This window comes from Thalia democratica, unplaced genomic scaffold (genome assembly GCF_965202585.1).
Source record: "Thalia democratica unplaced genomic scaffold, ktThaDemo2.hap1.1 HAP1_SCAFFOLD_927, whole genome shotgun sequence".
NCBI lineage: Eukaryota > Metazoa > Chordata > Thaliacea > Salpida > Salpidae > Thalia > Thalia democratica.
The window spans coordinates 14,056-41,344 of NW_028139872.1; the positions used below are offsets into that span (position 1 = coordinate 14,056).

General features: G+C 25.2%; 1 protein-coding gene across 1 annotated transcript; it reads left to right on the forward strand.

Annotated features, from left to right (window-relative positions):
- Positions 1-13: 13 nt before the first annotated feature.
- LOC145847460 (uncharacterized) lies at positions 14-26,025 on the forward strand (the record flags this gene model as incomplete). Its single annotated transcript, XM_082953602.1, has 15 exons — positions 14-70; positions 250-460; positions 1,498-1,628; positions 2,916-2,981; positions 4,166-4,378; positions 8,850-8,926; positions 20,440-20,572; positions 21,015-21,090; positions 21,257-21,372; positions 23,265-23,380; positions 23,465-23,581; positions 23,706-23,742; positions 23,798-23,866; positions 25,380-25,494; positions 25,934-26,025. Coding segments are annotated over exons 1-15 (1,608 nt in total), but the record flags the coding sequence as incomplete, so codon positions are not given.
- Between the last annotated feature and the right edge of the window lie 1,264 nt (positions 26,026-27,289).

Here is a 27,289-nt window from a genome sequence, read left to right on the forward strand (position 1 = left end):
GGTGAAAGATAAAGACAAAAAAATAGTTGAAATGCTCGAAGAAATCAATAAACTTTCTAATATAGAAGTTGTAAGTTAGAATAGTGTTATATAGTTTTTTTTTCGAAATAAGTTGTAATTGTAATTATGACACTGTAAAAACATAAAATCGGATAAAAATTAATAAGTTTTAAACATTTTGTTTTAGTATGCAACACCGAAAATGTATTTTTCTAAAAACATTTCTAAAACATGTTAAAAAACTAAAAGGAACTACGAGAAAAAGATCAAGTTATATCAGCTATGAAACAACATAACTTAAACAACAACTCTGTGAATACGTTAGAGTATAGTTGTCATCAAAATAACTACAGGAACAGCAATAAGTCTCTATTTAAGAAAATAACAGAAGAAAATCAGCGCAATGAAAAGCTAATTAGTGACTTTAATGATGTTAAAAGAAGCTACCAATCATCTCAAGGTTTTTGTAAAGCTTAATTTATCTCTCTTTTTTTTCTTTTTACTATACAAAAGTAGTAAAATAACCATAGTAGTATATTTTCAAGCTTGACATTTTAAACTTTTGTATAAATATGTGAACAACACCTAAATTTAATTTTAGCTAGCTTGTACAAAGTTGAATTCTTTTTTTTCAGGAAAAAACAATTGTATTTTCAAACTAAACATACTTTTATCATAAATTTTTGCACTCAATTAAATATTTTATTGTAAGTTGCATGAAAACAAATGTTAAGTTTTTTCTAAATTAATTGTTTTGTCTTTAACAAAGCTTAAATTTACCCGAAATTATGAAGTATGAAATTATGGTGATGGTAAATTTAAATTTAATTATAACTATTAACATCCTACTATTTTATTTTTGTTTAGTTTTGATATACTAAATGGGTTAACCTTTAAAAGTTTAGCTATTTAGTTTAAAACAAATAAAACACAGTAATTGATCCATTGGAAAGGTTGAAAATAAAAAACTTGTTACCTAAAAGAAAAACAATCAAAATGTTTCACCGCAAAGCGGATTTTCAAATTGTAGATCTTATTCAAATAGAATCAATAAAACAGAAGCTTTGCGGTGAAACATTGTAAATGTTTTTCTTTAAAGTAATAAATCATTAATTAACATTTAAAAATGGTGTTGTATTTTATAATTATTGCTTGTATAGAATATCATGGTGCATTTTTCAATTATCATTAATTAATAATAACTAAGAAATGCAATGAATTTTTTTAAGTATAAATGAAAAACACACCAATCAAAAAAAAGTAAAAGAAATAAAGTAAATAAGTTTTTAATATTCATAAATTTAAAGAAAAAGGTTAAAGTCTTAGTTTTTTTTAAATTAACTTATTCTAAAACTTTTATTACAAGTAGATCAATACAAAAAAGTTTTTTACCTTTAGATTTATCTTTTTTTTCAGATCAGCATTTACAAAAACAGAATAGAAAATATTGCTGATTTTTTATTTGAATGTAAATTAGAATAAAAACAATTGTTTTAGGACTGGTTTACAGTCTACAAACCGAAATATCAAATAAAGAAGCACAGATACTAAGACAATCAAAACAAATTAATTGTTTGCGCAAGCAATTAAAACAGAGTGATCTTAAAGTTTCATCTATATCTGTTAGAGTAAGTTATTTTATTTTGATTGAACCTTTATATAAAACTATAGAGTAATTGTTTACTAATATGAATTTTGACAAAGCATGACAAACATGCACTATCAGAAGTTTGACAACATAAGAAGCTTAAATAATTTTTTATGATTTTAATTATTTCAAACATAATTTGACTCCGCAACATAAGGAAAAATTTAATTTATAAGCAAAAACAGTTATAGAAAACTAGACATTTTCATTCAAATACAAAAATTTATATCCATTTTTAAGGATTAAAAAATTTCTTGGTGTAGATTATTTTTATGTAAACTCTACTTTAAACTGTGAATCTAAATCAATTAAGTTAAATAATCATTATTACAGCTACATTTTTAACAATGTCATAAACAGTTTATTTAATAAACTAGCATTTTACTTTATCCTTATTAAAATATTTATAAAAACTTAATTGTTTTTTTTTAATCGTTTTTAAGTTTAGCAATTTAAGTTTATCTGTGTAGCTTGGATTTGTAGGACTGATTCATTTACATGCAGTTTTATACCAATACGCTTGACTGAGTTTTTGTTTATAACCCTTACCCAAACCTTTACTTAAATCCTAACCCATAATACCCATATCTTACAGTTTTACCATAAATTCACTAGATAGTGTCTTTATAAATCTGCATGTATATGAAGTAGTCTTAAGCACTTGTGTTACGAATCCAATCCTCTTAATTATCTTAACAAGAAGACTGCTTTTTTCAAACACTTTTAAAAAATCAAATTAATTAGTATTATGCTAGTATGAAATATCTATAGTTAACTACTTAGAAATATTATTTTATTAACAGTTATTTATATCGTTTTATTTTTGTATAAATTAAAGTGTAATGAAACTATAACTAATAAGTTTTTTTTTTATAATTATCACTTAGATATTTAGATATCACCTAGAAAACTTCAACCAGTTTTTATTTGATTATATGATGCTTGTATGTCATGGACAAGACATTAAACTGTATCTGTGATTAATGACTCGATAACTGAAAAGTTTTTTCGTGCATCAGATTCTTAGAACAAATTTTCTGAACTCTTTTTGTTTTGTCTTTAATAAACAATACATACTTAAATATTTTTTTAATTTAAATTTCAAAAACATAAGCTGCTTGTTTAATGTTTTGGTTTAAATATCACATAAATGTTTTTTTAAGTAACTATTACGTTTTATTAACAAAATAACTTTTTATTACTGAAGTATAAAAATAAATATTTTTCATCACTAAAGAATAACTTTGAAAAATATTAAAACTTGTAGTGCAAAAAATTAGCTGCGGAAAACAATACAAAGTCTATAGAAAAACAGTTGACAGAAAATAAATCGGTAAGTTTTTTAAACTCTTTACTCCTTATATTCTTTTACATGACCTTTTAAAACTTTTTGTTAATTTTTTAACTATGGATATATATGCTTATGTATGTATAGTATGTCTTTTAAAAAAGACTATTTACGATGTTGCTTTTTACTTTTTGGTGCTACAGTTATCAAGTCAAAATAAAGTTTATTTTTCGAAACTTTACAAATATTGTTTATATTTGCACTAAGTTTGAAACTTATTAGTGACATAACTCTGAAAGCATTAAGTAGTCAAAATAAATTTTATATACAAGCTGATTATTTTTAATTATAAAGCAGTCTAAGAGTTTTATTAACTATATTTATTTTATTTTTAGTTTTAGATAAGTTTTACATGACTTCAAACAATACTAATTTTTCTAATTTCTCATAATTTTTTAAAAACTATAAATTAAAAAAAGAAAAAAATTAAATAAGATTTTTTGTGATGTAAGAAGTTTTAAAATAGAAATTCATTCAAACTTTAGTTAACTAAATTTATAAATATGCTATAATCTTGAAGCTTAAATTGAAGTTATAACTTTAAGTTATTTAAACAAATTTGGCATCTATACTTCACTACTATGTAAACTAATACATCTTAAAACTTTGGAAAGTTTTAAACTATCTTTAATTTAGATTCAATTCATCTAATTCATATCTAAATACTTTGATGGTTATTAAAATCAAGCAAATTACTACTTTTAAACAAACAACTTTTTTTGGGTAAAATTTTAACACACCAGTACTAGTGCTTCGTTTCTATTAAATTTGTTTCTAAATTGCAAAAAAAGTTCCGTTTTTAATGTATAAGTTACAATATATTTTTTTCTACAATTCTACGGTTTTAGCATAATATTATGAAATCAAACTACGTCAAATCGCGCATTTAATGTATTGTCAACATAAAAAAGCTTTATACTCATAAAAAATTATAGTTCTACTTATTATAAATCAATTCCAGGCTTTAGTTTAGATGACATTGTCACTAATTAACTAAACAATATATATTACTTTAAAAGTTCCAAAAGATTTTTTTTTACGAATTTTATTTTAGTCTAACACTATTTACAAAAATCTTTAGCAAAATTATATAACTTTCAAAATAATTTTTAATTCAGAAATATTTCCTTAAACATTATACTTAAGATAACATACTAAAACATACTTAGAAAGTGCGAACACTAGAAACGAGGTTAGGAAATCAAATGGAGCTGCTTGAGAAATACAAAAACCAGTTAACGATGACCAACAATAATAAGTTGAAGTTCGAAGAAGATAAGAAGAGAACTATAAGGGAGTTAAACGATCTAAAACAAAAGTATTATAATGTTCAAAGAGACGAAAAGGTACTAAAAGTAAAATTTGAACAAAGTGAAGCTCTGGTTAGTTTAAGTTTCTTGTTAAATGTATAAAAACATTAGATTTTGTTTGATAAAGATCGTCTTGAATTTGAGAAACAGCAATAACTAAAAATAGATAATAAATATTCCAGAATAATTGAACACCATCTTGTTTTTTAATGTTTATAAAAAATTAAATTGTGACCTAAGTTTTCTAGCTTATTTTGAATTACACCACTTTTAATACTTACTTTACAATAAATAATTTTTAGTACGACAAATTCAAAACAAAGTTAGTATATCTAATTCGCGGTGCAGAACCTAGATTTTCTGACAAAACTTATTCAGATGGACATATAATTCAAACGCTACAAACAGGTTTTAACGAAAGGTAACTTTATGTTTAATTACTATATCTAAAATTACTGTAAACATATTGTTTATTGTCTTTTATACTGGGCATAAAATATTGACTCTTATAAATTGAAAAGTAACAATTTAATATTTAAGCCGAGTTTATATGAACATGACGACTTTTATAAACTACTAGATTCTAGAAAATATAAATCACTTTACTTTTGAATTTAAAGCTATTTAATTAATATTTTTAAAACAATACAATAAAGCTTAAGGCTATTAGCTGCAGAAAATGTACTAAATGTAATGTATAAAAAGTAAAAACACACGTAGTTAAGTTCAGAATACTATAATGATTTATGAAATCTATCATAGAATGTGTCATATTTTAATGTGACAATTTAAACCATGGGCTCGCAAACTATACTTCTTAGGCTGGCTTCAGCATATAAAGCGTATATCTCGGGCGCGCTTGATTTAAAATAATAAAAAACTACAAAAAAAATCAATTTAAACCAAAGTTATTTTCTGAAATTAAAATAAGCTGTCACTATTTTTATATCTTATATTTTTTATTGTTTATAATGTTATATAGTATTGTTATTATATTGTTTTTTAAGTAAAATTAGAAAACTTTATTTTACATAACTTTAAATTAAAACTGCCACCCTTAAAAAAGTTCATGTATAAAGCTTGGAATGTTAAAGTTTTTTTTTAACAACATTAAAAACTTTACATTTAAGTAAAAATAATAAAATTATAAAGGCATTATATATTATGGTTGTAACATTAATAAATTAAAATTTAATAAGTATGATTAACAAGCATAAAAAGCTTTATTAAAATTTTTTCAACTAATATCGATTCACAAAAATAACAAAAGAGAAGCCTTTATAGTTTCAAAATAAATCATTAAATATTAAAAAAATGTTAAGTACTTATCTTATATCTTTAAATTCATAATTCTGTGTAAGAAGTTTAAAGAGTTTTAATTTTTTTAATAGTATTATAACTTTACAATCTTCTTTAACTACATAGAATGTGAAATTAAAAAAAATAAAAATAAAATTTTGCCATTTAGTTTCTACAATTAATATATTTTTTTTAGTATACTATATTTTTTCATTTTGAAAACGTATGTAATACTATCTACAATCTACATAAACTTTGTTTTAATTCTCCGAACTAAACTTGCAGAAACGAACTTCAAATGTTGAACAACAATATAAAAAAAAATTTAGAACAATACAAAAATTCAGAAGAAAATTTCAAAGAAGGAAAGAAAAAAATAATAACTGAGTTAAAACTAAAACTTGTAAGTTTTTTTAATTGATAAAGTTAACTGTATTTACAGTTTTAACTTTATAACAGTCTTATGTGAGGTTTGGTAAGGTCAGGGTTTCTAATTACAAGATAAATTCTTGAGTTTTGTATAGGTAACAAAACGTTAGATTCATGGATTTAGTTTGAGATTGTTTAGTTAGCTTGACCCTTAGGCTGAGCAGCTTTTTTTACAAATTTTACTAATATTAAAACATAATCTAGATGAAATTTTAGAGTGCTTACTGTAATTGACAATTACAAAAAAAAGGTTTTAAAATGTTACACTTAGTTTTTGGTAGTTCTTTAGGATAAGTTAGTTTTATATTAGTTGAGTATTTTTATTATAACAATTAGCCTAGTTTACCGTTTGAAAAAAAGTACTACACCTAAATAATATTTATGGTCTATGTTAGTCTACAGTTACTAAAAACACAGTACAAATATACAGGGTACCTAAGAATGCTCTAATAAATAAAAAATCATTTGTTGGTTTTAAGTTAAAAAAAGTTCATTAACTTTCCTAAAGTTTCTTTTTTTTTCAGTTATAGAACATCCTGAATATTAAAAATAAAAATTTGAAAAATCACCTTGATTCTTGAATTTTACACTTATAACATGTTTAACAATCTATATAATTTTATTTTTTTCAAATTTTATAGATATAAGTACTTATTAATACTTAAAAAATCATTAAATACATATCTGTAAACAGAAAAAAAGTGATTATTTTACTAAAAAAAAAATAAAAAAGTTCTATAAAAACTCTTTTGTCACAAAAGATACCTTAATATATTTTTTACCTGATTTTTTTTGCAAGGGTTAAAATAGATTGCTTATATACCATTTGCAACCTATAATATAACTAATAATAACTACTAATACTATTGTTTTACATTTTATTCAAAACTTTTTGGTATTTAACTTATTTTTGTAAGAGACCGATAAAAACAAAATTAGGTCCTAACTTATAATCATTTCTTGAATATGCTTAAGCTATCATTTTACGAATTCCTTACATGGTTTATATTAATCTTATGACTTTGTTAATAAAAAATCCATTTTGTTGACTTTCGTACGTATTTAAATTTTAGTTTGTAAAAGGTTTTACAGTTATTGCTATGGGTATTTAGTTAAAAACCAAAATATTTGAATGACATTGATATAACAAAATGTATAACTATTCAATTTGTATTGCAAGTTGCGAATAGTATAAAAGTTGTACTTAAAAACTTCCTATAATAACACTAAATATGTATATACAAAAATACCTGTAATTTTTAATAAGTTTTAAAAAATATTTTAAATATTAGAAAAAGTATAATAATTTATAAATATATAAGTATCAAATAACTGTTCAAAATATAGTTTTAACCGTTTGTTAACAAAAGATCCTAGTGAGGTATCTTCACTGGAATATAAATAAAAACAAATTATACAGTAATCTTCCTTTATTCTACCAACATATGTTTCTGTGTGTCAACGAATCAACACACTTCAACTGGGTTCTGTAAAAAAATAATAATTACTGTAATGAGAGAATAGAAGCATAGAATAGGATATGTGTATACATGTTTTCATTAAAATAAGATATTTTCTACAGATAATAGTTATTAATAGGTAAAATACTTAGTATTAAATCCGACTGTTATAAAACTATATAATATTTATGATTATTAAGTCTAAAATAAGTAAAGTAAGCTAAATTAAACAACAAAACAACAAATTATAATATAAACAAACAACTCACTTTAATGGGAAAGATAGCTGATTCAAAATTTATTGTCGTTATCTAATGAAAAATATATTCATTGCAACTAATAATTACGTCACCATGTAAACGAGGTTATTTAAACTATTTAATTTGTATTGCAAAGATCATTAATTTAGTTTTTATGTAATCTATTTTGAACAAAAATAAAACATTAACCATTAGATAGTTGATCAATAAAATTTAATAAAACTTAACGACGGTGAAGGCAATAAGAGTCACAGAAACTCGATGTAACATGTATATTATATATTGAATGTTTGTAATGATTGAATCAAAGTTGTATAGAATTAGGAAGCAGATTTAGTTCAAATGTAAAAATCAAAATGTAAAAATTAAACTTTAGGAAAAAACCAAAACACAAAAAAACAAAATTGTTATTAGGCTTACGATGTACTGACCGATAATTAATTTACAGCGACATACATAAATTCATAATGAACTAAATTTAATATATATTTTATTTTATAATTAATAAAATAATTAATTGGTAAAGTAGGAGTCGGCTGTTTAATTTAAAATATCAATATTACAATAATATAGCTGTAATAATATTACAGATATTTTAAATACTTAATAAGTAAATTGTGTAATATGTGAAAGTTAAAATGTAAAACAACAAGGTAGTCATATGCTAAGTATAAACCTGCAGTAAAAAACCTACTAGCTCTCTGGGGCGTAGTAGGTAAAAAAGCACGGTTTATCTGTGATTTGAATACAGGCTTTCAATTAAACTTGGAACTTAACATATAAAGGTGTGAAGAATTATGGTCGGAGGGTAAAGTGAATATATGAAATTTCGGAGAATAGAAAAAGACTTGTGTGAAATAGATATAAATTATAAATGAATAAAACTATATGTTACATAGGATATATAATTATATTAATATATGTTAAGTGAGTGTGTGTGTGTATGTGGAAGGTGAATGAAAAGTATGGAAGGTGAGAAAACGCCAGGTGTTATTTGAAGATAAACCGTCGGTTGTGTGCACAGTTGTTTGAAATATCACGTCTTTTATTTAGTAATTGTTTACTATCTTCTGCTAAAATTGCCATTCGTTCAAGGTTGCATATTTGGCAGATCTTGCTTGCGCTACTGATGTTATTGTTGGCGTGGTGGAGGATGCTCCATTCCATTTCTGGTTTGGTTCCATACCTATCAAAATACTGCCAAACGAAATCTGACAATCTTGTACTATTCTTTTTATTTACATGCTTAAAAGTATACTTATGCCCGGTGTACCTATCTTTAAAGTGACCTCCTGTCAAACCAATATACACTTTATCCTTATTATTATCATTAACATTATTATTGCTTTTGTTATTATCTTCATTAAGCTTACATTTAACACGCACCTTATACACAACATTTTTAATTAAGCAGTTACCATGTAACGGACAGTTTATTTTATTTGACTTACGACAGTTACAATTTTTACCTACGTTGTTCTTGAACTTAAAACCACATTTAATTACTTCATTGTTATAAGTATTACAGATATTCGTATTTTTCTAGTTACTACAGTTAACATTTTTATTATACTATCAAATATATTTATATGAGATGTTTCAAGGGAGGTCATTTTGATAAAAAAACAGAAACTTTAACACTACTTTTGAATGTAATCTGTGTAATAAGAAAGTTTATGTTTAATTAAAGCTAAGACTTTAAAACAGTATTAAAGGGAAGAAACTTGTTTTTAGTTCCTAAAAGTTAATACAGGCTACAATGGTTGCAAATAAAATCATAAAAAACAACCCTACAAAATTTTTGAAATAATTTTATTTGTAAAACAATCTTTTTTTATATTTTTAGTTTAAGCTTACACTTATAAGGTACAAAAAAGTTGTAATTAAAAAATCAAAATAAAATCAGAAAATCTTGACACTTATAAAACTTAACTCACAACCCTTAATATAGTAAATACCGCTTATATGTACGAATAATGTAGGTAAGTACTTTCAAAGTTGTATATTAAGCCTTCAAGAATACGTCAATGTAAAATTAAAACCGGCTGTTTAATTTTCTACTTTGTTTTTAATTGTTTTATACATGTCGTAGACTTATCTAATACACTTTTTAATATTTGAATATATTCAAGTCAATTAAAAGGCACATTTAAGTTAAATCATTTGAGTTATTATGGTAGTTACAAATATTAAAATTTGTAAAAATATATAAATTTAAGTCTTCATGCACAGTAAGCATATGTATTATGAATTGTCTAAGTATAGGTCAATGAATTTAAATAACCTAGTTTTACAGAATGTTTATAACATACCTGTTTGTTTGTCTTTTTGGATAAGTAACCATAAAAACTTATAAAAAAATTTATTTTAATTTTTTTTTTTATAACAACTACTTATAGTATAATAAAGAATTAATCTCATGAATAAGACTTAGTATGAAAAATAGGTTTACTATCATTTCTAACTCGCTATCATTTCTAACCCGATCATTTCTAACCCGATCACTTCTAACCCGATCACTTCTAACCCGATCATTTCTAACCCGATCACTTCTAACCCGATCACTTCTAACCCGATCATTTCTAACCCGATCACTTCTAACCCGATCACTTGTAACCCGATCACTTCTAACCCGATCACTTGTAACCCGATCACTTCTAACCCGATCATTTCTAACCCGATCACTTGTAACCCGATCATTTCTCACCCGATCATTTCTAACCCGATCACTTGTAACCCGATCACTTCTAACCCGATCAATTCTAACCCGATCACTTCTAACCCGATCATTTCTAACCCGATCACTTCTAACCCGATCATTTCTAACAAGATCATTTCTAACCCAATCACTTCTAACCCAATTAAACCCGATCATTTCTAACCCGATCATTTCTAACCTGATCATTTCTAACCCGATCACTTCTAACTCGATCATTTCTAACCCGATCACTTCTAACCCGATCGTTTCTAACCCGATCATATCTAACCCGAAATTTATTTAGCCGATATGTATTAATATATTAATTTATTATTTTTTAAAGATAAGGATAAGTTAAAAAAAATAATCTCAAGAAAATTGTTTTTTTTAAGTATAGTTTATTTTGTTTAAAATAAAAACTAATGTTCAGATAGCTTTTGCTAAAAATTAATTGTTGATATTAATTGGTTCATTTATTGTTTTACATCAAGGTTTAAAATTGAATTATTAATTAAGTGTAGTTAATTAGTTTTAAAAAGCATAAGGAAAAGTATAAGTCTTTTGTATTCTAAAGATTGAATATTAAGTTTTGATAGTCGTCAATGTAAGAAATATAATGAGTATCGCAGCGGTTAAAGTCTATTCTGTACTTTCTTTTAAAATGATTCTATATGGTTAATATATTTTTTTAAGTGTAGAAACCAGATTACCAATTTGCCTCCAAATTCAGGGAGAATTTATATGAAATACAACTTTTTAAAAATATTAATATCAGCGTTTATGAAACTTTAAATAATACAATTAATAAAACTTAGTAATTGTAATTATAATGGTGGTTTCATTTAAAACTAATATCATTAAATTTTAATTCTTAAACGAAAGTGTTTACTGTTTAATACAAAGCCAAAAGTAGAGGTAGATGGTTTTTTAAATATTCAGAACTTGTCATTTACTCGAACTTTAATTTAATTTTAATTGTTAAATCAACTGGTAAATTGTATATAAAGATTACCTGTGTTTAAGTTATATTTAGTTATAATAAACTTAACTATGAAAGTTTAGTGTCGAAAACTTATTATTACGCATTTTAACTTTTTCTTTTAAAATAAAATTTATGTAGGGCAAAATAAATTTACATTTTTCATTAAAATTTAAACTTGCAAAAACACGGTTATTCTCACGATTAGTAGTAGATATTTCTAATATAATTTTCTTGATATCTTTTGAAAGTTATTGTTATACATGTTTTGAAAAACACAGAAACTTTAGATTATTTAGCGATCATTATATTTGAAATGTAAGCATAAATTACTAGATTAAACTATATAACTTAAAAACTTATAACAAAATAATAAAGCCATTTTGTATTGTGAAACCTATTATGTAGGTTTAAATTTTTAATAAAGAAAAAACTCATCATATTTATAGAAATTTAGAGGTGCAAAAAACCCCCGAGAATAAAGTCAATAGACTGCAAGCTGGCTTTACTGTAATGAATAAAAATAAATATTTTCTGTGTAATAATCGTTAGGAAAAATATTTGATTAAAACAAACAAAGAACTTAATGGAGTTTTTATAAAATTCTGCTCATAATTATACTTAATTCAAATATAATTAATTTTTTATTCTATTTCAAAATGTTTTATTTTTATTACTTATTTTGTTTTTACTTACGTTATTTCAACTGCTCATAATAAAGTAATTTTAAAGAAGTGTTTGTCAACTAAAGTACTAATTTAAGTCGCAATTAAAACATAGGCGAGATTTAATTACCCTCGAACTTGTTATACAAATACACTTGTCTGTTTAACTGTTAGTGTTAAATATTTTTTTTTGCTCTAAAACTAAGTAGGAACTTTTTTATGATGTGAAATCCAGACGGTCAATCGACATAACAACTTTTGCGGTTTAGTTATATGACATAACTGTTTTAATAGCTAGTTTCTATTAAAAACCATGTTTTTCCACTTAATATAATAAAAGCTTTTAGCTTCTCCTAATGTTTGTTTGAATTCCATTATCTTAATAGGCCTATGCAAGTTGCATAACAATTTTTATAAGTTATTAAGATGAAACTTAAAACTACCCTACTATAAAAGGTTAATACAATAGTAAGCAATAATAAAACATTTACGTAAGACTTTCAATTCAGTTTTTAAACCGTAATATAAAAGTTTTTGTATCTGAATATTACAATTGTAACTTGTAAGAGTTGACTTTTTAAAATTTGCTTATGTTAAAATTATTTTAGTCACGTTTAGTAGTATCAAGATCCAACTAAGATGTAATTATCACTGCTTATTTTAAAATCCTACAAAGAAGAGTTCAAAATACTTTAAGGTAAACAATTTAGTAAATTGTATAAGATTAACGAAAAACGTCTCTTAAAGTTTATTGAAAAAACAAAAAAAAAAGAAAAAAATTAGAAATATGTGTAGGATAATGAGGTAATAAAAATATATTAAGATTATGTTAAGTTAATACTAAAAGTAAAATTTATACTAAAATATTTTTACGTAACAAGTAAAATAATTATGTTTAAAGTAACTAAAAGTTTAATTTTTTTATTATTATTTTAATAACTTCATTAAGACTAGTTTGTTTTTGCATGAAATTTAGATTAAAAAAAAAACGTAACATAAGTAAAATTGGTTAGAAACGATCGGGTTAGAAATGATCGGGTTAGAAGTGATCGGGTTAGAAATGATCGGGTTAGAAATGATCGGGTTAGAAGTGATCGAGTTAGAAGTGATCGGGTTAGAAGTGATCGGGTTAGAAGTGATCGGGTTAGAAATGATCGAGTTAGAAGTGATCGGGTTAGAAATGATCGAGTTAGAAGTGATCGGGTTAGAAATGATCAGGTTAGAAATGATTGGGTTAGAAGTGATCGGGTTAGAAATGATCGGGTTAGAAGTGATCGGGTCAGAAGTGATCGGGTTAGAAGTGATCGGGTTAGAAGTGATCGGGTTAGAAATGATCGGGTTAGAAGTGATCCGGTTAGAAGTGATCGGGTTAGAAATGATAGCGGGTTAGAAATGATCGGCTCCCGAAAAATAGAGGTTTTTCGTTTACAAACTAAATAGCAAAATAAAAAAAAACATTTAAAATAATTTATTTAAATTGTTGGCAAATTATGCTTAAAATGGCTTTGTAAAAATAATGAATGAATTATATAGAAAACATTTTGTAAAAAAAAAATGTTTTTTTCGTACATAATTTTTTATGAATTTTATATAGTTTTTATTTTTAATTTTATAAGTCTAAAGTATATTTTAAAACTAAGTATTACTTTTAAATTTAACTAAAAGTCGATATAATATTTTCAATGATGTTAAATAAGATTGATTAACACTTTATAACAGATCAGAAAGTTTATAATTCTAAGATGAAATGATAGAATAAAAATATCAATTTATTATTTTTTACTATCGATACTTTTATTTTAATTTACTAGTTTATGAAACTTTGACTTTTTCAATTTTCTTATAAAGCTAATATTTGTAGGAAGCCTTACAAATATCTGGTAGAACATGTAAAAATATAAAAAAACATGTTGAAGAAATTTTAGTTGACGAAAGCGAATTTAGATGGGTTAATAAACTTGTTTCTAATTGTTTGAAAGGAGAACTTGAATCTAAGATGAATTTTCAAGAGCATTTAAGCAATCTTGATATAGTAGTTGATGAAGATAAAAGTGATTATGATATTTTACTTATTTAAGTTTTCTCTTTTTTTTTTGAACTGAAAGTTGTTTAAGTTCCTAATTAAATTGTAAACTTTCAATAAATATTACAATAACTTTTTTTGATCTTATAATGATATATAATATGGGGGTGAATGTCATTTTTGCACGAGAGGACTTTTTGCAGGGAGACACTTTTGCGCAGCGTCACTTTTGCACCGAAGGTCACTCTTGCACAGGTTGAAAAAAAAAAAATTATCAGGTATATATTTTTTTTTCTATCACTGTTACTCCTAACCCTTACCATCGGGCGGGAACTTTTATTTCCCTTTTTTGTTTCTTTATTAGTTTTTTTTTTAGTTTTTAATTTTTTTTTACTGTCACTGTTACCACTACCCCTTACCCTCGGTCGGTATTTTTTTTTTGTTAGTTAATATTTTTATATTTTCATTTTTTAAATTGATTTTGATTTTTTTTTTCTACTCTCGTGCAAAACTGACGCCGTGCAAAAGTGTACCCTCGTGCTAAAGTGACGCTTGTGCAAAAGAGTTGCCGTGCAAAATTGTACACTCGTAGAAAAGTGACCCTTTCCAATAATATGGTAAGCACAGTTGCTGAAAGTAATCTAAAAGCTTGAAATATCTTAAAAATTAAGCACACAACAAACACTAGGTTAAAAAACGTAAGACATTATTGCAACTGTTAATGAATATATAGTGTCTAACAGGGGCGTAGCGTGGGGAGGGAGACTGGCGCATGTGTGCCACCCAAAAATAGTAAAAAAAAAAGAATGTAATATCTTTTTCCTTTATTGTTTATTTTTTCTGCTTAGTTTGCCTTTTTTCAACTATGTTTATCTAGTATTCGAAAAGTTAAACGAAATTTTGAATACCAATTAGTGATAAGTACGCAACTAATTAGTGCATGGCAGTAGTATAACCTTATGACAGATTTTTCTACAAAAAGTTTACAAAAATACGTCACGCTTAAAAGAAAATTAAACAATTTTATAAGTATTTTTTATGCTACAATAAATATTAAGACTATTGCTAGTTTTCTGATCTTTATTTTTGTAAACATACAAGAAAAAGCGTATCGGCCTATGAGAAATAAAATTTGTTTGTGATTTTTATTTAAATTAAAAATTAAATGAATTAAATTTAAAAAGTATACTTTTAACTATTTTACAAAGTTGTAATAAATTGTAATAAAAGTTATAAAGTTGGTCTATTTTAACTTCTGTGTAACTTTATTTAAATTATGTGCAATGAGTTGTTGTTACCACTGTTGTATTGTATATTAAAGAGTTTGATATTTATTTCGTAAATAAAACAGATAGTTTTGTTTTATTTAATATATTCATTTTTAGAGATATAAAGTTTACTGTAAGTAGTAAAAAATTATTATTTAGTAAGTTTACACTTGTGCAAGTATTAGTAATTCTAATGAAATTTATACATTTTTTTAATTGTTTAATTTTGTAATCTATAAGCATTTTTCAAAACAGTTACTTCGAACTTATTTTACTTAATGAATTTATTTCAATTATACTACTTATAAAAAGATCTTTTCATAGCTAATTACAAAAGCTTTAATTTAGGGGATTTTTTGAGAAAAAAATTTGCGCACCCCCTGACCAAAATACCACGCTACGCCACTGGTGTCTAACATATTTTCTTTATGTTACAAAAGCTATAAAACTTAAGCTACTTTACCTTTTGAAAATTATAAGAACTATAAAACTTTCAATAAAAAAATACTTTAATTTCTAACTAAATATATAAGTTTTAATATTATAACTAAAAACGTAAGCAGTTTAATTTTTTTTTTTTGACTTAATAAAATTTATCATTGTTGGTAAAACTTAAGCTCTTCTTAACTACAATGTGCCTAGAATTTATAACTATATTTACATATTTTGCTAAAAGTCTAAAATTAAGAATATTAAGTTTTTATTTGAAATTTTAACTTTTGCCTTTAAGTTAAGTCTATTAAACATATTACTTATTTTGCAGCCGAAATTGAATACTTATTAGATATCAGTAATAAATTATTTAAGTCAAATGAGTCTATAAAAGAATATGAAAAAGAAATACTGCGTTTAAATAAAGATCACAGTTTTCAAATAGAGAAAGTTATAAAAGATATACACGAGACTTTGTCAAAAGAACACCAGATAGCATTTGAAAAGTCAAAGTAAGTATTATCAGTACATTAAAATTACTCTAGGCCACTTTTATTGATAAACAAGCTTGCATAACTCTTTTTTTTTAAGAAACCTTAGTCGTTTTGTGTGATTATCAAAATAACTGTCCGATACTTATTTTGTTGATATATGTCCTAATTATAGTTTTTAATATTCACATATCTGTATTCCACACTACTTGTATATTACTAAGTTGTCGAACGTTAATATGTTTTATAACTCTATAAACTTACTTAACTTTTCTTAACATCTTTAATACTCGAAATATTAATGCATAGAAGAAAAATCGATTCTCAGTTTAGACAAAATTGCTTTTTGGTAAACTATAAATTACAAACTAGAATGAAAAGTTTTTATACTACTTTATTTGTTAGAAATTAAAACTAGCTTTAGAATTCACTTAGACTTAAACTTGTCCTGGACAAGACGTTAAAAGATATCCAAGTGGTGTGCGACTCGATAACCGAAAGGTTCTTCGTGCACCAAGTCCAGGACCAAATATTTTGTGCGCTTTTTTGGGTCGTTCAATAAACAATTTAAGTTTTATTACTTATGTAATAACTAAAAAGTTTGCATTCCAAACATAAAATTATATTTTAACTTATAGTTAATTAAAAATAATAGTTTAGTTTTAAAGGCAAGAATTTCAGTTATCTTATGACGATCAACTTCAAAACGCTCTTAAAGAGCAAAAATCTGAACTAGAAAATGTTCTTCAAGACGAATGTAAAAAACTTGAGACAGCTGAAAAGATAGTAGAAGAAAAATATATAGTTTGTGTAAAACTCTTGTTATTAAGAATTTCACTGATTTTTAAAACATTAAATCTTAATGAATAATATGCTCTATAAACAAAAATAGTTTCATTTAACCAACTATTTTAGTTATGAAAAGCTTTACAATATTCACTACAATATAATTAAATTTATAAAAACTTTATTTTACGAGAAAAAATTAAATGTAAATTTTACGTGTAAATTAAATCAAATGGTTAAATAGCTTTTTTATCTTTAAAATATTCTATAAAGTTATGCATTATATCTATAATAGATTATAGTTAGTTATTGTTAATAAATTGTCTTGTACTTATTGCTTATTTTATATTTTTATATTACAGTTGTTACAAGAAAAAGAAAGCAAAATACTGGAACTTAGAAACATGTTAGATAAAGCAAATAAAAGTATTAAAGAAAAAACTACCATAGAAGTTTGCTTTATACTTGATATTAAATTAAAGAAAAAGTTTTATACGTTTAACAAAATATCTCAAAAGTTACTTTCTCATATCATAAGAAGATGAAAAAGTTTTATATAACCTTTTATCGAAAAACGGTGTATTTTCTACAGTTTATAGTATCAAGAAAAGTAAGCATCTAAGTAAAGATCACTTAAAAAGTTAATGTTTACTTAAATTTTAGTTACAGAACTCTAGCTGTTTTTTTTTTGAAAACTGGTATACAATTTCTTTTTAGCTCCAACAATTTCCTTTTTTGTTTGACATAGATTTTAGAGCTTTTCAGCTCTATTACTTTTTATATACAAGTTTTTTTATTTACAATAATACAGTTTATAATGTTGTTGGTAAAACAACTTTAATTTAATTCATAAAATGTTTTAATAATAGCTGATCCAAATACTGTCAGTCAACTATTTCCTATCATATTAAAATTATCAAATTAAACATCTCGTGTAGCTAAAATCTTAATCAGATGTGGTTGAGTTTGGTATAAAGCAGTGGCGTTGCATGATATTTTGGTCAGGGGGTGCGCAAATTTTTTTCTCAAAAAATCCCCTAAATTAAAACTTTTGTAATTAGCTATGAAAAGATCTTTTTATAAGTAGTATAATTGAAATAAATTCATTAAGTAAAATAAGTTCGAAGTAACTGTTTTGAAAAATGCTTATAGATTACAAAATTAAACAATAAAAATAAAGTATCAACTACATTACAATTACTTATACTTGCACAAATGTAAAATTACTAAATAGTTATTTTTTACTACTTACAGTAAACTTTATATCTCTAAAAATGAATATATTAAATAAAACGAAACTATCTGTTTTATTTACGAAAAAAAAGCAATCTCTTTAATATACAATACAACAGTGATAACAACACCTCATTGCACATAATTTAAATAAAGTTACACAGAAGTTAAAACAGACCAGTTTATAACTTTTATTACAATTTATTACAATTTTGTAAAATAGTTAAAAGTATACTTTTTAAATTTAATTTATCTGATTGTATTTGTTTAAAATAAAAATCACAAACAAAGTTATTTCTCATAGGCCGACACGCTTTTTCTTGTATGTTTACAAAAATAAAGATCAGAAAACTAGCAATAGTCTTAAAATTTATTGTAGCATAAAAGAAACTTGTAAAATTGTTTTATTTTCTTTTAAGCGTGACGTATTTTTGTTAACTTTTTGTAGAAAAATCTGTCATAAGGTCATACTACAGCGGTGCACTAACTAGTTGCGTACTTTTTGAGTCTAAATTCTTATGAAGTTAATGAAGTTATAAAACTTTTCCTTATGGAGTTTTTCATCAACATAGGTGCGCACTTTCGTTTGCGCACCGAATCAGTATATTGGGTAATTTCCCTAACTTATCACTAATTGGTATTCAAAATTTCGTTTAACTTTTCGAATACTAGATAAACATAGTTGAAAAAAGACAAATTAAGCAGAAAAAATAAACAATAAAGGAAAAAGATATTACAGTAACCTCTCGCATCTTTACGTACTCGTGACGTTACGCACTCTCGTTTAGTTACGCATTTTAGAATTCTTAAAGTTCAAAAAATAAAAATTATAATTTTTTTTAGTATTGCTCAACTTAGGTTTATTGTATATTTTTAACTTAAAATATGTTTTTAAATGCTATTCATCTCTCTATATCTTTAGACTTTGTTAACTTATGTTCCTTGAATCGTTGATGAACATTTAGTTATACATCAGTATATTAGAAATTTCGTTAACAATAGGAGATTAAATTTAAGTTTATCCTTATGTGGGCAAAATTAGCAAAGTTGTAGTAAAATAAAAACAATTATTAAACATTTTTCTTATATCATACATAATTTGTTCAAAAGAAGAAATCCATTACAGCACCAAATGCATATTTTTGTAAAAGATTATAGAAACAGATTTTAATATAGACATCACACCATTTCTTAATTGTAAAGAAAAGCTTAATTAAAAATTGAATTTGCGGAGTACAATAGGTATAAATGTTAAGTATCAAATAAGTCATATACAAATAAAGATTAAGATAAGATCTTCTTCTTATTAAAATTATTTAAATTATTTTACAAGCATCATCACTTTTTATAAATTTAAATCTTTTTTTTTAATAGATGTATAGTTTTACTTTTTGTTTTTATATTAATAAATTAAGTGAAAAAATTGTTAAAAGTAGTAAAGTACCAGCCTGCTTTTAACTAGAAGCTATATCAAAAAACAGCCATTATAGTAAGTATATTTGATATCTCTCGTATCTTTACGAACTCTCGTATCTTTACGCACTTTTTCTGTGGACACAATGTGCGTAAATAAGCGAGAGGTTACTGTACATTCTTTTTTTTTAACTTTTAACTTTTTTTGGGTGGCACGCATGCGCCAGTGTCCCTCCCCACGCTACGCCCCTTGAAAGTACTTAAATAAATTTAAAGAAAATGAAATGCATTCTGTTATATATTTTTAGTAAGTTATGCACCGGAAAAAAGCTGTTCAAACTTTATTTGTATGGGTAAATTATTACGACTTTGTAGATTAGGGTAGACAACTTTAGTCGGGCAATAATTAATGCAAAATGTCTTTCACGCAAGGACTTGTTTAAAAAGTCTTCGCAGGACGTCTAACTTTGAAAAGTTTAACTGTAATTTTTTAGTATATAAAATCATAAGGATAAAATTAAGAGGATATTTAAAACATTTATGATATAAAAATTATTATTTCATTCATTTTGCACATTTGTTTTCTAGCTGAAATTTACGTCGCGGACCATTAATCCCTGCTTGAATCCGATCAAGCGCTACTGTAGACCTTTTTATTACACATGTTTACCTTTAAACACTACTATTTACTTATTAGTACGCAAATACAGGAGCAGAAAAGTGCGGAAATATTTTCTATCCAGGAGGCTTGTGAAAAACGTGTACAAGAGGCAAAAGAAAAAACAAATAAAATTTTCGAGGAGGCTAAAGAAAAAGTGAAACAATATGAAGTATTACTGTTTTTAATTTTTAGATTAATTCTACTTGTATATAGAAGAAAATACTAGAATTTAATATAAATTTTTACGGAATTAACAACTCTAACGTAAAAAAATAAGAAAAAAAACTAATGGTAAGATTTTTTTTAAAGTAAGAGATCAAAAAAACTAAACCAACATAGTACATCATAAGAATAGCTTAAAAATCAATTAGTTTAAAAACATAACAGTAACATTTTAATAATACTTTCTTTATCTTAAAGATCATCTAATTTTAGTTAAAACTTTTAGTTGTTCAGAAATTATGACATTGCTTTTTTTTTATTGAATAATCTATTTGTCAAAAAGTGCTTAAATATGTTGGAGGCTAAATAACATATATAGGGATTAGCAAGTATTTGTAAAAGGTAAACGGAAAACTCAATACATTTACTTATTTTTGAAATACTTAAAGGAAGAAACCAAGCAGCACGCACTAACTATTGTGTCATTAGAAAAGAAAATTAAAGATAAAAAGGAATATGAAAAAAGTTGGTAAACTTTGATATTAGTTAGCTGTATTTTTAATATATTTCTACTAAAAACTTTATAAGTATTTTTTCTATATACTTCAATAAAAATAACGTTTCAAAAACACACTTATAGAAAAAAAAAAATTTTTTAAGTCCTAATAATAACAGAAATTTCAAAATTTAGAAATAAGAAACTCAAGGTCAACGCAAACTCATAAAACAAGTGAAGACACTACTAGTACAGACTTAGCGAAAGGGAATTTAGTAGTTGAACTTGATGTCGCGAGACAAAATTTACAAGTTTTTTTTTTGATGTTTATGTGTTTACAAAAAAAATTTAACATAATATTTAACGGTGAAAAAATATAATTTTAAAAAGTTTGCACTTGCGATTGACAGTACTGAATTTTATTTGAGCTCAGAAAACTAGCATAAATAATCTAATTAGAAATCAGAATTTATTACATTTATTTATTGAATTTATTATTATTTGATTACTTGAAATAACGTCGTAACCAAATAATCATTACACCAATACTAAGTTTACTTGTTAACTTAAAACTGTGATTCTTGAGATCAAAAAAAACTTGCTATAACCCTGAGGAAAGGTTTTTCCTGTACTGAAACGTGTCTGGACCGGATGCATTGTTAGGTAATCAAACCCTTACCATAGTTTTAATGATACTTAATTGTCACAGACTTTGTTATACTAGTTGGTTTTGTTTCCATTGATTATTCTTTTTGTACCATCAACATGTTTAACAAATGTCAAATATGGTAAAACAGATCATGTACACTGTTGAAGTTTAGGGCTGAATATTTAATCAACAGACCCATGCTTAGCAACATTTACAATAAAAGATAGCCACATCAAGTATTTTTTGTCTAATATTACTTAAGCTAAAAAGATAAAAGGCGTATTTCTTCTAAAATAGTGTCATAGGCCTTTGAAAATTTTAGAAGAAATTTTGTGTTAACCATAAGCTTATAAATTTGCAATATTCTACTTAGAAAAAGTAGTTGTTTTTTTAGATTAGTTTTCAATTGATCAAAAAAAAGTAAATATTTACCAAAAATTACCGTACCTGGCAAGTTTTAACTTATAAAACGGAAAAACCTTTTTGACAAAGACTTGCTACAAAATAGGCCTATAAGATACTTTTCATGGGAAATGATTCTAATAAATTAATGAGGTATTTGCTATATAAGGATGTAACCCTATTGGCCTACGTTAAAGGATTACTTTTACATTTAGAGTTAAAGCTCCTCTTAGTCTTATTGTTTTTTTTTTAACAGCCAAACGCTTAGAGCTTACGATTTAGTGTTGACAGAAAACTGGGTCAAGCAGTACAAAAACTTCTTGTTGCTTGATTTTATATATGGTCAAAAAATCAAATTATTATAGTGCAATGTTTTGCAGCCGTTTATATATTAAAAAGAGTAAAGACAACTATTTATCTAATTATTACGAAAATACCTAGGTTTTCTTCGGGCAGGTTTCAACTTGGCACTGATGACTTTTACTCAAAAACTTAGCATTATTTTTAAAGCTATTGAATTTTTATTGAATCTAACATTAAATGTACAAAATGAATTATAAAACTTTACTAAAGCTAAGTCTAACGTTTAAACATAAATTAAACTAAAAAAAAGTTAAATTTGAAATAAACTATAATTCAAATATTTTTTGTAAAATATTAATATATATTAGAATACGCAATTCAAAAGTTTTACAAATATTAATTTCAAACATTATTGTTAAACTTTAGCAATCTATCATATTTAACTTTTATAATAGATAAATAGTTTATAAAGTATGCTGTAATTGATGCAATTTAAAAATGTAATTTTTTGAAGCGTATACAAAATTATTTAAAGTAACTAATGTTGAGTTTTTTTTTAAAGTGATCATTTTAGAGTCCTCTGCCTATAAAAGAGAACGAGATACATACTTTCAAAAGTAATACAAGCTCTAGGAACCCAGTCTTAAGCCACTCTTGAACAATAGTATAGTCGTACAAAAGCTAATACTACTTCAAACTTTTCAACACACTAAAAACGTCACCATTATACTATCACTCCATTTAAATAAATGTTGTTGTCTTTATGATGTTTGTTGATACATTTAAATAAAACATTTTAAAAGACATAAGTATAAAAACATAATAACTTTTTACAAAATCTTTATTTAGTATCAGCAAGACCGAAATACAAAATTGTCGAGAGACTTAAAGTCGGCAGAGTCAAGATTATCAGATATGAAGGGAGAAATTTCTGAAATGTATAAAGTAGAAATCGAGTTTAACAGGTCTGTTTTAAAGTAAATTTACAAAAAATCAGACTAGAGTATTTAACTCTTACTTTTAAAAAAAACTTAACAACTACTTAATAGATCAACTGTGAAGAAACTTCAAGTTGAAAATTCCGAAAGTCAGAAACAGCTTCTCAAGCTCACAGAAATTGTGAAGGAACAGAAAACAGAAATAAGTACATTGAACAAAATTAACAAGTAGTTTTTCAAAAAAAATTCTTACGATTTTATAGTAAAGCTAGTTTTTCTTATTTTAATGTTTACTTCTTTTCTTCTATTTATAAACACGTTAAAACTATACATTAAAGATTTTTTAAATTAGAGCCAAAGAAGAACAAGTATGTCAGCTAATAAATGAAGTAAGTACTTTTTTAGAAAATTTTAAGCTTAGGCATTACAATTATCTACTTATAGAAACAATTGCAAGTTTCTGAAGAAAAGCTAGCAACATCAGACCAAAGTTGTGAAGTCGCCATACCAGAGGTTAAACAGCCTTATTACTTATTGAATTTATTTCTTAATTCAAATTTATATGGACAATTTTTTTATAATCTGTAACATATATTGCCAAAATCGGTTTTTGGAAACAGTCAGATTATTTTGTGTTTTTTTGGACTCTCGTATAAAAAAATTAAACCAAAAATTTACATTTAAAAAGGTATACAAAGTTTTTTATAGTACTTTTCGAGTTATTCTCTTCCTCGGAGTACTGTATACAGCAACAATAAAGTTTAGACTTTGTTGCGGATACTTATCTTTAAATTATCCTAAATTCTTGCAGACGGAAATGAAAACGTCTGAATTTTTACTCATGCATATTTAATCTCTATTTCCAATAATGCGTTTGACGCAATACCTATCAAGGTACAAAGGCTTTTAAGTTTTCTATGTCATTGTCTTCGAAATCTTTAGTAAGTTTAGTGAAGTTGGTAACAGAAACATGTTCTGTACATTGTATTTCTCTATCGTAAAGAGAAAATAATATCAGGAGTAAAAGTTTAAACCGAATCCTACATTGCTTCTCGCGATATACTTTGCTTCTGCTGGCAAAGGAAAACTAAACATGCAAAATTTTTACTCCAAAAAGAAAAACTTTGCTATGGTTGATGCAATCCTATCAAAAAAGTGATGTTTTTACTCGAAGTTATGATCACGCATGTCCTTTGGCGGCATATCTTGCCACTATTTTTTGACTAAAACAAAAAACTTGTAGAATAAGTGATAAGCAGGGCCATATTTAGCGCTAATAAGTCATCAATTCATGTTTTTTTTTTGACATTTTAAAAGTATAAATTTTTTAAAGTTTGTATTTAAACGTTTAATTATTTTCCTTCTAAAAAAACTAGATAATATAGTTCTTAAAAGGGAGAAAAATTTGCGTAACAACTTTATTTTTTTAGTGGAAAACAAAACTTTTTTTATTTAAACTTTTTTCCTATCGCTATTTGATCTTGAAAAATACAATAAAACTATTTCTTAACCTATATAAGATTATTTTTTGCAACAACACATTTTTGATAAATTGTTTTTTTCTGAACATATCATAACAAAAAGAATCAATAATTTTATCCAGTGGCGTCACGTGGTATTTTTCTTAGGTTGTGCAGAAAAAAAAAACCGAGTTGCCGGTGCTTTAATTGCCCCTACTCCAGTTGACCCTGCTCGAGTTGTCCCTGCTCGAGTTGCCTCTGTTCGAATTGCCTCTGCTCGAGTTGTCTCTTTGTCGAGTTGTCCCTGCTCGAGTAACTGTTATCGAAACTTATACAAATAGACATTTACTGGTAGTTTTACCTAGAATATCAATAAAATTGTATAACTTTGTATATTAAACTTTTAAGTTAATATGGTTTATATACATGTGAAATAGCATACTAAAATTTTATAAGCATGCATTTGTTTAAAAACGAAAATTTAAAAAATATTTACGTTTACTTACAAAGTATAATTAGACTAAAATATAAGAAAACATAAAATAACACTTGATTTTGAAAATTAGAAAAACAATCCAGAATGGGTTAAAAATCGTCACCAAGAAATAATAACTCGACAAAAAGAAGCAATTGTTGACTTAAGGGAGCAAGTAAAAGCCCTTAAACAACTTCAAGCTCCATGTTTGTTTCTATTTTTTCTTAAACATTTCACGGTTGTATTTTACCTTCGTAAAAAACTGTGTTAGCTATGTTATACTTATTTTTAAATTGTATTAGTTAGGAACAAAATTTATATACCATTTGCAACTTATTATTAACAGACTACTCATTTTGTTTTATGTTTTATTTCACAAAGCTTTTCAAAACTATACAAGTTGCATTTTAATAGTAATAGTTGCATTTAATAATAAGTTGCAAATGGTATATAAATACATTTAAAAACCTTCCTATAATAGTACTTAGGAACAAAATATTTTGTAAATATGATATAAAGATTAATTTAATACTGTAGTAAGATAAATACTGATATAATAGTTATGTTCTTTAAACATATTAGTCAATTGAAAATTTCTTAAAGTATTTTTTTAAAGCTTTTATATATTTATTGTATTACATACAGTACCTGGTAAACAAAATTCACTGGAACAAGTTGTGATAATGAAGCGTGAACTTGCTGAAATAAATGCACAGAAATCCTCCAATAAGGAAGAGGTTTGTAGTTTTAAAGTCAGTTTCAATTATCTTTTTTTAGTTCTAATTTAAAATACTGTAATGCACTTTTTGAATGTTAGACTAAACGATATAAAAGTATACAACACTAACTAATAATATTTTACATATGAATGAGCGAAAAAGAGCTTAATATTTGACAATTAAAAAGTTTTGATTGCTTTAAGTTTTTTACAAGGTTAATTAGTTAGTTTTTTTTTGCTGAAAAATCCAGGATAAATTTTATAGTGTGATATTTATAAAGTTTTTTTAAGATTTCGTTAAACTGTCCATTTTCAATCGGTTGAGAAGTATGTAAGTTCAATTAAGTTTAACTGTATACTTATTTTAGTATCTTACGGCTATTACTTTTCTCGATATTTCATAATTTTTCACCCTAGTATTATACAACCTCTAAGCTAAGTTTTAAAAGAATTTTAATTTGATAAATTCGAAGTTAACAATAAATATGTTTTTTGGAGACCTTTTGTCTAAAAATGAAACATTTTTGTAAATTTAAAACCTACTTAATTAGTAATTAAAGTTTTAGGTGTTTTATTTAGTTAGATAAATAGAAAACCTATTTAATAATTTTTCTTAATTTTTTTTTAGTTTAAAATGTATTGTATCAGGCACGTGGCTTGGTAAGTTTCTGTAAATCTACAGAAAAGTATACTTATATGTGAAAAAACTTGCTTTTATTTCAGCTTAAAAAGACTCTGCTTTCTTAGCTTTAAGTATTCATTTAAACTTAGTTATGCACTCCTGAGAGATAATTTCGACATGTATGTATTCTCTAGCGTTTTTAGTGTCGTAAAGATTAAACGAATTAAATACATCAAAATTGTAACATTTAGCGCGTTAAAGCTTTTAATTTGACAAAAAGCTGCATGCAAAATTGATCCTAATGGAAGCTGTAGCTTCAAAAACCAAAATCATACAATTTTATGTTACAAAAATTCGCATAACTTGTTGTTACTATTGACTACGTTAAATATTTGATTTAATGATTATAAATGTTTTTGAGTTAAATTGTTATTATTTTATACTTATTTTTAATAAATGTTTTCTGGGTTTTCACAAGTTGCAACACATAAAGAGTCATAGGGGGTGTGGAGCAAAATAAATTGCCTTGTATACACTTATCACTCATACTTCAACATTCCATTTTTAATATATTAACATAATTGAAGAGTTTCAGATTAAGTTCAATAACATTAGAGGTAGCTGTGTTCCCGCTAGGACGTTATCACGCGTCATTCCATAT